Consider the following 13,740-nt stretch of genomic DNA (forward strand, 5'->3'; position numbering starts at 1 on the left):
GCGTGATTGAGGGCATCGCGCGAGATGGGTTCGTGGCAGCTTGGGGAGTCCTTCATGGTCACCACATCTACGCCTTTATATAAGTAACAAAAACAGGAAGACTCTTCCACAAATCTGGCTGTCGCCTGATGAAGCTAGTTGTAATTACTGGCGAAACGTCGAACTCAGATTGTAAATGTTGTGGCTTGGCTCTCCAACACACCGGTGTGCAGTACTAGTGACGAATTGGCCACGTTCTGTTTACGTGATAAACCTTGCTAGTTGGCTGTGTCAGGTGGTGGCGGGTTTTAACGACACATTTATACATTTACGCGATCTAACCCAAAAAAAACCTCTATTATGTATGTAATGTTACGCGACAAACAATTCACATGGAACCCTCGCACAGAGAGCAGTGTTACTCCCCCGTGTTATAGAATGGTCCGCAGATAAGAGTAAAACAGAAGTACTTCTGAGATTCCATGACATTTTTAGAAGTAATGCATTATTTTGATCATCGTCTTGCATCCAATCCTAAAGGTTCTACTGGTTCACACACATTTATTGGGTGGCAATGGATCAGCGTTCTTGTTGTGCCACCTCTCAATTCCTGGTCCACACCGGGGAAACAAATGATCCTCGCAGCGATCCGAATTCTTCGATCGTCTATTCGGAGAATCACGGTAACCATCGCTACCAAAGACAAAGATCTTCCAAATACTTTTGGGGCAAGTGCTGTTAGCGAGCACCTATGAAAGCCGGCACGGTACACGAGGGGGTGGATGGCCAGCACCACGCCTGACCGACTTTGTCTCCCCGGTGGCGATGTTTACACACCGCTCCAAGTACTAATTTCAGGCTGAGTCGACCTAGGGGAGGCCCAGGACTGGTTCAGAAAATCCGCATTGGTTTAGGTCATGAGCGAGAATCGAACCCGCGTTGCTGGGTCGGTAGCACAGCGCGCTGACCGCTGCACTATCGTTTCCCGACCATCGCTGCCGACCACACGCACGGAGCCTCCTTCTCTCCGGCACCGTGGGTTACCAGTCACCATGCATCGTGCCTTGGACGCAGCAGCAGAGCAGCAGGGATGGAGCCGACTGCTCGTGTTGCGTTGCGATTACTGTGCGGTGTGGACTTTGGGCTCTCCGACCAACCCGACGACACCTCACCACACGTGGCCAACTTCTGCACCAGGGGGTGAAATTTTCGCTGATGATGGTGGCCGGAGTCCACTGCGATCGTGAACTTGAACCAAGAAAACATTGTGTTGCGCCGATTACCGGGAGATCTAATGCGAGTTTTTTTTTGTGTGTGAGCGTTCTCATGGGGGCCCTGGTGAGTCATGACATTGGACTTTCAATTAGTTTCGTTTCTTTCTGGAGGCAATTATTAGATGTATTGGAAATATAATTTATTATTATTATTGATATGCATTTAGAACAAGTTGGCAAAGGTTGACTCCGTTCTCATAAATTTTAAGCAGGCGCACATGGCGGGAATGGCGTTAGTGGCAGTTGCCACTAACATAGGATATTAACATCCAGCAGTGGATTTCGAATATAACCGAGAAACTTTGTTTTTATATAGCTCTTTTCCAGAAGCGACCTGGCCACAAATGAGAAATCAATTTAGTGGCTTATCATGTGGAAATGTATTGCAGCCAAATACTCCCAGCGCATTTTTCTAAAAGTGGAAGGATAAACCAGAGGACCTGGAAAAAAATCCACGAAACCATGAGGAGAACATGCAAACTCCAAATTTACAAGCATCATCAGGGTCGGGATTGAACCCACGTCCTGACTACCAGTCGATATATTAATGTTTAATATCTCGCCACTGTGGTGATGACCACCAATATATGTTGAAATATATGTTGAAAGTGATGACCATACTTTGATGACCAGTTAATTGCTTTTGGGGTGGAGTGGTGGTATCGTGGTTAGTGATTCCCGGCCACAGCTGACATCAGTGGCAAGTGATCTCCGCTCCCCTTCTTCAACCCACACTGACCAGAATGATGAAGTATGGTCAAAAAACGTCGACGACCGACAAGGCACGGAGATGCCTTTATCCATTGGTGGATTGAGAATTGGTGGCATTTACTTATTTATTATGAGGCATGACTGGTAACTCATGCGCCAAACATGGTATATATGTCTATTGCACAAAGCTGCGTTTCCACGAATTTATTAATAACGAATCTATTAATAACTGTTCAGGCGAGTGCGACATGGAGTTAGAGTGAAGTTCAATAAAACGCCCTTGTTTAACCGGAGAGGAACCCATTGAGATGATTAGTTACAAATATTGCTATTTGTTATCTGTATAAACAGAATAAGCCCCTTTTGCATATTTCATACCATGACATTATCGATCCAAAAAACACTGACTCTCATTGAAAACATGGAACGAAAACTGTAGAGTGGACAATGAAGGGATGCGTATGGGGAAGTACACTGATAGACAGAAAGAGAAACCCACAGATCAGAGAACATGCACAATTTAATTCTGCAGACGTCACGAATTACATGAGCAGGAAATCGTGTGGAATGACCCTGAGGCTTCAGCGGGGTGGGGACCCCTTCAGCACCCCCCCCCCCCTCCTCTAAGCTACTGGGCTGTACTGCAGGGCTATGTGCCTGCTGTGCGTGTATCTTGTCAGACATATGCAGCGGTGGCGCAGTGGTTAGCACAGTGTGCTACGAACCCGCCAACTCGAGTTCAATTCCAGGTCATGCTATTACCAGTGGCGAGTTGATATCTGAACCCATCTTGGCCCTCTCCTCGGTCACACCTGAGCCTTAAAAATTAGTACCGCACATAGTACAGAGTGGCAACATTAGGGCTGGTGAGGCAAATGTGGTCAGGCATGGTGCTCTTTGCCACGCCACCCCCTCGAGCGCCGTGCTGGCTTTCACAGGTGGGGTGCCACGGTGATGAGACGTTAACTACCTCGCCTGGTATGGAGGAGGTTGTGGGTTCGAGCCAGATGCCTGTATAGTTGGAGTTTGCATGTTCTCTCCATGGTTGTGTGGATTTTTCTCCGGGTTCTCTGGTTTTTCACTCCACATTCCCTCCACATTTAGAAACATGCATTTAGACTATTTGGCTGCCATAAATTTGCACGTGATAAGCCACTTCTTTGAGCTATCACTTGTGGCCAGCTGGCTTCCTCAAAAAGAGCTCTATAGCTCAGTGGGACTTACCTGGTATAATAAAAAATAGTTAAAATAGTTAAAATAAGTCATCATTAACAACAACAGCACTTGGCGCAACAACATGTGTAGGCGACATGGGGAATATTTATGTTTGTGTCAGACAGCCAATATTGAGTCTTTGAATATATAATTGCCTCCAGAACAACAGTGGCAATGGCCCCTTGCTACGTATTAATCTGGATCATCATATTTTTCAGCTGAACGCATGTCGGTGAGTATAAGTTACAACGGTCATTTGTAGCGACGCTTTAAAACGCCCACAAAACTCACAGCAAAAAAGGCTCGGCTCTCATGAGGCCAAATGTGTTTCCGTGTTAGGATTGGGCAACGTCAATTCACTTGTAAGTCGATATCTTTTTTTGCCGTCGATGTTTTGCCAAAACGCTTCATCAGAAATGTGTTGAGCCCTGTTGCCTTGGTTAAATACTTTGTTTGCAGAAACCCTTTTCGAGATATGAAAGTGATTGTTGACCCTTCACTATGCACTTTTGTGGATCAACAAAGCAAAATCACGCCTCCCCCCCACGTTCAATTGCTTCATGAGCAGTGATCATTTCCATTGACAGTTACGAGCCAGTGGTGGACATTCCACATATCTATGACGGGGATCGTTATTCCCATTACAAAACTGCTGTTGACGTTGTAAAAAAAAAAGTGCCGCTCATTTTATAAAATTTAGAGAGTACAGACGCCGTGGAGATGGAAAATTGAAATCAGCTCCTGGGCAGGTGGTAGGTGGATTGTGATATCGCAGCACTGTGAAGATATTGCAGCGGCTTGGTGAAGCCTCCATCCAGCAGTGAATTGACCATGGCTAACGACGAGGATGAGTAAAGTTGACCTCAGGGTGGAATTTGAACCTTGTAAGCTTCCGATTGCGAGATGAGCTCTCTAGCGAGCTGTGCCATCTGGCCCGATGTGACTGCCAAGAGAGCCATTAGGATGATGGAAGAGTGTTAAATTAAACAAGTGTCTACATTTACCTGCGAATGTATGCACTGCGTCTCTCGCGCAACCCTGCGGCGTGAACTGTTTATTAAGACTGGAGACACACACCGCCCAGTCGGGAGGGATATGGTACCCTTACACAGTCAAATAAAGCTTTAACAACTCTGTTAAACGCTAAACAGAATGAGCAGCGTTGTGGATTAGCTCCTGTTGTCCAATGCAGACGACTTTGTCGTTCGCTGTAACCTTCCAGCAAGTTCAAAAACGTGACCTGTGGACATCCCCTCTGTCCTGAAATGGGATATTTTCTTCACCTGATGATTGCACGCCGATTTGTTTACCGGAAAATACGGCAAACACAACCGGTGCTAATGTTTAAATTGGGAATAATGCTTAACCGATGCAATAAGCTCCTTTATGAAATGCTAGGCTTATAGCCCACATGACAGGGCAGATGAGCGACTCATAAAGGTGTTCGGATGACATGGCTGCGTCACGCACCGAGTTCCTCACCTCACGTTCATTGTTAGACGTTTCTATATGGTTCACCGATTTTAGCCAGGCTTTTTTTATCAATCGGTTTTTTGGTAAAATGCAAATGACATTCAAAATGCAAATGACATTAAAAATGCAAATGACATTCATCATCATCATCATCACGATCCACGGGCAGATAGCTCGGAAGATGTCCACTGCACAATTCATGATTTGTTTCCGCTTTCCTCTGTCTTGTGCCAATATGCCCAAGTAGTGCCACATTTACTCTAGCACCAATCTCTTATGATGTCATCGTCAAGCCGTTCTCTGTTAGGTCTTTCTCTATTTCCAGTTCCAAATGTGTCCAAATCGTGCCAGTTTCCTTCTCATCACTGCCTGCATCATCAGGTCTTCTTCTTCTGTGTGTTACATTTTTCTTACTTATACGTTGGTCACTCTTTGGGTCCAAGAAGGGGCGGAGCCACAGGGGGGGCTGGGGGGGGGGGGGCTCAGCCCCCCCCCTGATATTTTGGGAAAGTCGGTAATTGGGATAACCGGATATCCGGCTGCTGCAAAATGCTGGCTGTCACCTTGTGCTGCCCTGTAGGCTGCTTGAGCGGCAGCCTTTCGAACTTATCGAACTTATTAGCCACATCAGCGGCTCCGACCTATTAATAAACTTCGCGTTCAAATCCAATACAATTTGTTTTATACATTTGTGGCGCCCATTGGAAAACATAAACACACTGAGATATCTCAGAATATTGAAATCAGCCCCCCCAAAGTCAAAATCCTGGCTCCGCCCCTGGGTCCAAGCTTAGATGAAGTATCCTTCTGTAGCAATCCATTTCAAGTGCCGATATCTTATCTCTCTGATATTCACACGTAATAATCTCACAGACGGGCCGCTGTCTGTGAGAAGCTGGAAATGCACCAGCATTGATTTAAGCAGAGTTGAACAACACTTTAATTTGATGATGCTGCTGCGTTGGCGGTGGTGCACAAGCAAAATAAACAACACAGACACAACACATTTGTGAATAATACTGTGAACTGAATAGGCGACGAAGCACGTCTTGTGACGGGTAACTGCTCAAAATGTGCGCTTAATATATATTTTGTACTCTTGAGACCAGTATTATTGGCGAATGTGTTGAGTTTTTTTTTTTTATAAAAACCGATTCAAGCAAGTAAGCAAGCCTGACTCTGCTGCTGCCGATGAGACATTGAATGTCGAAACGGGTCGAGAGCCGTGTTTGAGTTCAACCAATGCTGCTGAACTTATGCGATTCCAGAAGCAAGGCCGCTGTGGCTGATGGGATGTGGACATTTGTTGATGTGTTTTTTGTAAGTGAAGGGACAGATATGGCTGGGGAGAGAAGGGGGATGCCTGGGTTATTCACACTCGGGAGCGACTCATTCTTATGTAATTTTTACTTTTACACTTTATTTATTTGTATATATTTTTTAGTGACTTGCGAACCATTTTTATATTTTTCTTCTTATTATTATTTTATATTGGTTTGTTGTTTTTACTTGCTAGGCTCGTCCATCATGCCCCCAACACTGGACATGCCTACTTGTCAACCCCTCATCAGTGCCCCACCTTATTACAGACCAATTCAGACCTTATTGGTCACCCCGTGGCTTTATAAATCTCAACGTTCATCCTACAAAGTCCCATCGCAAGGGAGAGAAACACAAACGCAGACGACATTTTTGTCTGCTCGCATTGAAACGGCCTAACGCCGTACGTACCTGAAAACTCAATTTCCCTGTACAAGAATACGGGCTAAACCGTACGGGGTTGACCAGCTGTGGTGCACGTGTTGAGAGAGAAAAAAAAACACAGGAGCTTTGTAGCTCATCGGGATTTCTTCCAGTCTCAAATAAACCATTCTAATTCTTATTCTTAGCTCTTTCGGTAAAGTCACGTTGAAGGGAAACAATACAATAAAATGTTTTATATATATATTTTATTATTTTATTGTTTCCCTTCAACGTGACTCTACCGAAAGAGCTAAGAATATGAATTAACTGCAGTCACGAAAGCTTCAAATCAAAATTTCATTCGAATTCTTTCTGCGATGGGGGGGGGGGAGGGGGTTGGTTGGTTGGTTGGGGAGGGGGGGGGGCTATTGCGTCATCGCGCGCGCCGTGACGTCGCCGGGCGCACCGCGACTATAAATTGCAGCCGCCCGCCGGCAGAGCGCCTCAGTGCGCAGTACCGAGAGCAGGAAGCGCGCAGCAGCAGCAGGCTCAGCCTCAGCCTCCGCCGTCTTCAGCTTCGCCGACGACGACGACTCCGTTGCTTTTGCGTTACGTGCGTCGTCTCTAGAACGTTCCCCCACACGACCACCCCCGCCCGGGCACTCGGGAATCTACGTGTTAAATTTTTTTTTTTTAAACCATTTGACTGCATGCAATTTAACAAGCGTTTTTTTTTTTTAAAACAAACCCCACCACGCTATCTACACCTCGCGAGTGTTGAGGATTTGTGATTTTTTTTCCCCCATCCATACATTTTTTTTTCCAAGGCCGCGATCGGTGGGTTTTTTTGTTAGCGCTGTCGCAGCGTTCTCGGGTCTTGTCGGGAATATTTACATCTGCGTTTGTATTTGTCGCTATTTTAAAATATTTACCGTGCTCGGCTACGCTCGCGTTTTTCAGTGTAATTAGAATTTATACGCAATTATAATCGCACATCACGCCCTGCATTTAATATTAAATTACAGGCGCTACCAACTCGCGCGATCAACGCACCGAGGTGGGGTGGGTGGGGGGGGGAGTTGCGGAGGGATTTCCTAAAACCACATTGTTTTAACCTAATTGAACCGTAACGCCTAAACGCTTTTAATTTGTTAAACAAATAAAAAAACAATCTCAACTGAGCCATGAAGACCAAGGTGGAGGTATGCCCCTACGACTGCCAGCCCAAGGACGCCGACGAGGCAGAGTGCAAGGGCGGCCCCCACCGCAGGGCGGACGGAGTGGACTCGTCCACGCACGGCCAAGCGTGGCTCTGGTGCCGCGAGTTCCTCCCGGGAGCCTGGAAACGCCTCCCCGAGCACAGCCTGCGGCTCTCCGTCATCAGGTGGGGCGGGGCCTCGGGCCGAGTGGGACAGTGATGTGGGCGGGCCAAGAAGAGGTAATGGGCGGGGTTTAGGATGTGGGAGGAGCAAGGAGGTGGGAGATGGATAAAATCAATTTGAGTTAAGAGGCGGGGGGGGAGGATGGGTAGTTCAAGAGGAGGGTGTGGGGATGTTAAGGGGGCGTGTAGGCAGGTCCAGGGTGCTGAATATGGGCAAAGTTTTGGTAAACCTTTTAAAAATGGGCGGGACCAAAGAGCCACGGGCGTGGCCAGTGCCAACGTGTGGGGAGGAGCCAAGGACTTGACCCGTGTGCTCAATGGGTTGGTTGCACGGAGGTGCTAACGAGGATTGAGTTGCTGAGTGGGTGGTGTGGGGGGCGGGGCAAGAAGCAATGTGGCCTGGGCCAATACTGAGTGGGCTTGGCAAGGAGAGGTGTGTGGGAGGGGCTAGAGGTTTAAACTGGGTCTAATGGTGAGGGCATGGGAGGTGAAAGGTGCCAGTGGGTTGGGGGCAAGGAGCTTGTGGGCAGGGTCAGTAGAGGTTATGGAAGGGGCTAAGGGGAGGTTTGAATTGGGCCTGGTGCTGAGTGATGGGAGCCAGATGTGTGGGATTGGGCGGCAAGAGGCGGCTTTGAGTTGGGTGTCCATGGCTATTGGTTGAGCATCGTTCAATGCGCATGTGGGTTGGAACTGTGGTGAGTGGGCTCGACTACGTGACTGATTAGGCCAGGTTTATTTGTCTATCCGGGTGAAAACTCAAGAGAACAGGATAGTCTTCATTTGCAAGAGTGACCTGGGTCACCAAAATTAGAAAAGCAAAACAAATAAAGTACAGCAAGCAACGAAGCTTAAAGAATGTCGGTGTAGTTACAGGCATGACCAGGCAGTTACCAGAGTTGCGTAGGAAGGGGCAAAGGGAGGTTTGAATAGGACCAGGGCACATCTTTGGTAAGGGATTTGGTCAAAGGTTCAATGGGCGGTAACAGAGAGCCACGTGGACATGACCAAGGCCAAGTGGGCATGCCTAAGAGGATGGTGTAGAAGAAGGTGATATGTGGATGAGTAGGCTCGGCCAAAATACTGTGGTGGGGTGGAGGAGGGGCACTGGAGAAGTTGTGTGTGTGTGTAGGGCTTGAGTTGAATTGGTGGGGCCTAGAGGCATTGGAGGGGCAAGAGGGGGAGGGTTTGATATATGCTAAGGCAATGTGAGATATGTTTTTATAGGCAGCCTTGGTCGTGTTTGATTTGAGCGGAGATTTGTGATGGAACCAGTCTGGCCAAGTCTGGGTGGGTGATAAACTAATGAGGTTTAAATCGCTTTGTGGATGGAGTCAGAGAGGTAATTTGGGCAGGTCCCTGGTGTTGTGGGTGGGGCATGTGTACCGGGCAGCGTGGGCAGTTTTGAGCAGAGTGGGTGGTGCTTAAGGTCAAATTACATAATGAGCGGTCCGAGGATGAGGTGTGGGTGGAGCTCTATCGTGTGGGTGTGGTCAGTATCATATGGGCAGGAATTCAGATATTGGTGGGGTATAGGCTGGATCAAATCAAGACCAAACCAAAAACACTAATTTTACTTTGGGTTTCCTTACCTACATAACAATCTTGAACATTTGATGTCAACCAATTTGTTGAGTAAGGTGGGTTTATAAAAGCTTCTTCTACTGTTGGCCACAAATATATTATCAGATCCAAGAAAAGATTATTATATAACAAATAGCGTTTGCCTGACAAAAATAAATCTATTGAATTAATTGGAAACTGAATCTCCTCAACACTCTACAATTAAGAGATATTCTAATGTTGAAATTGCTGCACTGTGTCCGTTAAGAAAGTCGTGCAATGCAATATAGTTGGGCTCGATGATGCTCTCACTAATGCCCTTCACCGCAGCATTGGAATTTTTTTTCCTGAATTACTGAAGGCATTGTAAAGGAAGCTAAGAATTTCGTTGAGGTTGTCACACACCGCTGAATGTAAGAACAAAACAAAGCAATCTCGCTGTAATAAGGAGCAGGGGGGGGGGGGTTTGATTGAGCCATGTGTACATAATGTAAGAGGTTAGAGGTTACTGAGGCAGGCACTGGGAGTGGGACTCGCGAGTTAAGTGACCAAGGGGACGACCTAAAGTCAGGTGGTGGGATATTGTAAAAAAAGCATGACCTTGTATATTTCAGGGTTTGGCAGGCGGAAGCGAGAAATGGTGGAGGGTGTTGGCTGGCATCAAGGGCGCCTGGCCATGCTAGCATTTCGTTCTTCAGTGTTGTTGATAATGACCTCATTTATTTTTGTCTGCAGCGATGGATTTCTTATCTCGGATTCAAGTGTGAGTTTGTAAAATAAATGGCCTCACCTCCAATGGGAACCGCCCCCCCACTCTCTGAGCACCAAGTCCATTGAGAGCAGAGCCCACAGGAGACTGCGTTGTTGATGAACGAGTGGGAACACTCTCACTGGGGTTAAGTGAGGACTTGCCACATTCCTGACCGTCTGCCGAGGGACCAGGCTTGGGATTTCGTGGAATTGTTTGTTCCCTTCGCACATGGGGCTTGCCCCCACCACATGCTGATGACCCATCCTAACCTGATACACAGAGCCCCTAAACATGACTGGAGAACCAACTAACCCAATCGTGAGCAATTTGTTCCTTCATAGTTGATTGAGACTTGTGTTTTAATTGGGTGATGCTATTGGCAAATCAAGTCGTTTACATTTATTTATCCCCAGAAATGACTGGATGTCTTGCATGGCCGTTTGCAGATAATAGGGTGATGGAATTGACCTTTTCCATTACAACCTATGGATAATGGGGTGAATTTGGTGCTTCTAAGGAGAGCACGTCTCGTGACTCATAAGCAAATGAGTGCAGACAATAGTTTTTGTTCACCACTTCTGAGTGGCGACTCTTATCTATGGTTTGTTGTGGATAATAGGATAAATTTAGCACCTGCAACGACTCCCATTATGATGCAAGAACACGAGGAGGATCGGCATCATCCTTGATGATATTCATCATTGCACTACTTTCTTAACGAAAATGGGAGCAGCAGCAACAGCATAACAGGGCTTCCTCTCGCCCGTGTAGTAATGTGGATAATAAGTTGAATTTGCGGCTTGATTCCTGGTATCTGTGGTTTGAACATGGATAATGAATTGAATTAATGTGCACATGATCGGAATTTCTGTGGATGGATTCCATGGCGCATGCAAGAGGGAGTGCGCGTGTGTAATTCTTTCCCTCGGGTCAGGTGGCCCATGCCTGTGACGCAGCAACTTTGTCGAGGTTGTTGAATCGCATGTAGAGTTTTCATCCTGTCCCGGGAAATGTCCGGTCCACGGGGCTGTGGGGGTGTCCTGGAGACTGCAGCACACCGAAAGTGGGTCGAGTGACCCATCTGAGCCGATATTTGTTCCGAGTGTTCTAACTGCTGCGTTATCCCGCTCGTGCACGTGGGATTTTCTTCGGGCGTTCCCGCGTCGGGATTTTATTTTCACTGCGCAAAAAGGTGTGGGAGATTTTAAGTACGCCTTTGCGGAAACATTTCCCAGAAACCTATGAAAAAAAAAGCCATTTTGAGCGCTGGCAAGAACATCGTCCTCATACCACTCATGTTCGTTTTATTGTCTTTGGTTGTGATGAAGGACACGGCCTGGAAGGTTGCCATCGTGCAGCCCTGTCGAGCAGCACCTTGTTATATAAAGGAAAAAAAGCCGCGTGTGTGAATTATTTAAAACTGGTTTGTCTGTCTCTTTTGTAATGAGCTCCGCACAGTCACCGCAGCTCTATTACATCAAGTCTTGTTACTGCTGATGACGTGTAAAGTATTGATGAAAAGCAAATCTTTTAACACCAGTAAACGTCCATATTCATGTAGAGCTCTCTATGAGCAGTGCATCTCTCGTTGTTGGATAACGGCTACCAGATGTAGACATCACAAATATGCTGTGTTTGAGGTGCCTTCAAGTGACATTTTATCCACAAAATTGGGAAAGGACTCTTCCTTGTACCCTGCTACAGAGTTCAGTCCAAGTAATATTAAACAAGGAATACATATATGCATGGATTTTCTCTAATGCTTTGGCCGAAAAGGCAATTAAAAAAAAATTCTGGGTATTGGGTAACCCTTGGATCAGTCTGCCTGGACAAGGCCCTAGCAGAAACAACACTTCATACTACATTTGTATTCTAGTTGCGTGACCGCTACCATAGTTATAGTGACCCTCCGCTATCGGAAGACGGACGGAGCTAATTCGTTGGCTCTTTCGACCTTGGTTGCAAAGCGTTGAAAGAAACGGTGAAATTTGGCCAAGTGAAGTCCACAATCAATTTTATTGTGCTGGGGTGTTTTTTTTTATTGCGAGCAGCCATTGGTGACTGTGCTCAGACCGTGAACTCGCTCTCCTTGAGAACCCATTTTAAACATGGGTGGCTGCCCATTATTTGAAACCGGGATTTGAGTCGTTCCTCGCCAAGTCATCTGACCCCTGAGCCCCCTTTTCAAATGGATTATTTCGTTTACAGTACGCTGCATCAAATCGTGCGTGTGAGAATCCGTTCCTTTTCACATTAATATACTGTATGTCTGGGGAGCGGTTTTTTTACATTCCACTTCAGATAAAATATTCATACCACTCTAGATTTGTGTGTGCACTACAGTGACAAATAAACCGGACTTTGTGAATTGAATCGTGCTCCCCGATTGTGACATTAAAATGGTGGAGGTGGTTTATTTCATCATCATCATCATACACCTTCAAAGGCAAGGAGGCATCGACACTTGACGGTCTGAGGCTGTTCGTTTATCATTAATTTCTGCTCACGGGCTCGATTCAAACCCAGGACCTGGGGTCCAAGGCAGCATGGCCCCCTGTTGGGGGGCAGAGCATTCTAGATTGAAAATTTATTTAATTAGAACTGCGTTTTGTGTTGAGTTTGTTGTCCTACCCCATCACCTCCAATTAGCACGGTTGGCTACGTACGGTTCTAAAGAAGTTCTCCATACATGGAGCCATTACAATTTTGATTATTCAGTATCATAATCATAAAATAAAGGTTTTGACGAGAGCATAATCCAGCGGGGTTGGTGATTTATGCAGAGATCGACCAACATGTGGGAGATCGAATCTGCTGTGAGGTGATGACTATAAAAATTAACGAGGAAGAAACAATACGATGCCATCGCAGGATGACCCATTATCGTCGCTGGTTTTTTATTGCTTTTTCCATTTTACCCCGTGTACTCGGGTAGTATTTTACTTGCATTCGGTTATCTGTGCGATCGTTATTGTGACGCCATGTTCCCGGTAGAAGGATAGACCGATCTAATGAATCGACGATTTCAACCTCGTTTGGAAAGCATTGAAAATACAGCAGCGATGTTGCTGGCCCATTTTCATTGTTGAGTATTATCAGCTCGTATTGCAACGTGGGCATTTCTGTAACGACTGATTTAATTGCACGAGCAGAATATCCCCAATTGTTTGGGCAATTATCCCCAGCACGACTCTTAAAAGTGTGTATATATACTAGCTTTACTACCCGGCTTCGCCCGGGACTTGGATTCACCACGCCCGGCCGCCTTTGTCTCCCCAGTGGCGATGTTCACACACCACACCAGTTACTCGTTTGAGGCTGAGTCGATCTAGGGGGAGGCCCAGAACCGGTTCAAATAATCGTCACCGGTGGTGGCCGTGAGCGGGAATCGATCTCGGGTCGCTGGGTTCATAGCGCAGCGCGCTAACCACTACACCACCGCTCCCCCCACACACACACACGCACGCGCGTCCATAGGTACATACGCACTTACTGCAGACACACACACACAACTTTCAGGGTGCGTACGGCAGTAAACAACTCAAATAATAACCAATGCTGCGCGAAGAACGCCTTAGAATGGCAACACATTTGTATGGCACTTTACTCGCGGACGGTTGGCGGGGGGATGCGTGACATCAGCAGGCACATTGCGTAACGCTTCCGCATGCGGGTGACATCACAGATGTGACGTCACAGCTCACTTGCCGTGC

The 13,740-nt window shown here is 46.7% G+C and overlaps 1 protein-coding gene across 2 annotated transcripts in view; it reads left to right on the forward strand.

Annotated features, from left to right (window-relative positions):
• The first annotated feature begins 6,825 nt into the window (after positions 1-6,825).
• The window catches only part of LOC116945527 (choline kinase alpha-like), a 64,307-nt gene continuing 57,392 nt past the window's right edge, over positions 6,826-13,740 (forward strand). For both annotated transcript variants that reach the window (XM_032959895.2, XM_032959896.2), the window contains exon 1: positions 6,826-7,719. In XM_032959895.2, coding sequence (XP_032815786.1) covers positions 7,520-7,719 — 200 coding nt within the window. In that variant the 5' untranslated portion in view covers positions 6,826-7,519. The remainder of the gene's footprint in view (positions 7,720-13,740) is intronic.

The sequence above is a fragment of the Petromyzon marinus genome, chromosome 24, assembly GCF_048934315.1.
Source record: "Petromyzon marinus isolate PM22_M1 ecotype Great Lakes invasive population chromosome 24, UKy_Petmar_22M1.pri1.0, whole genome shotgun sequence".
Lineage (NCBI taxonomy): Eukaryota > Metazoa > Chordata > Hyperoartia > Petromyzontiformes > Petromyzontidae > Petromyzon > Petromyzon marinus.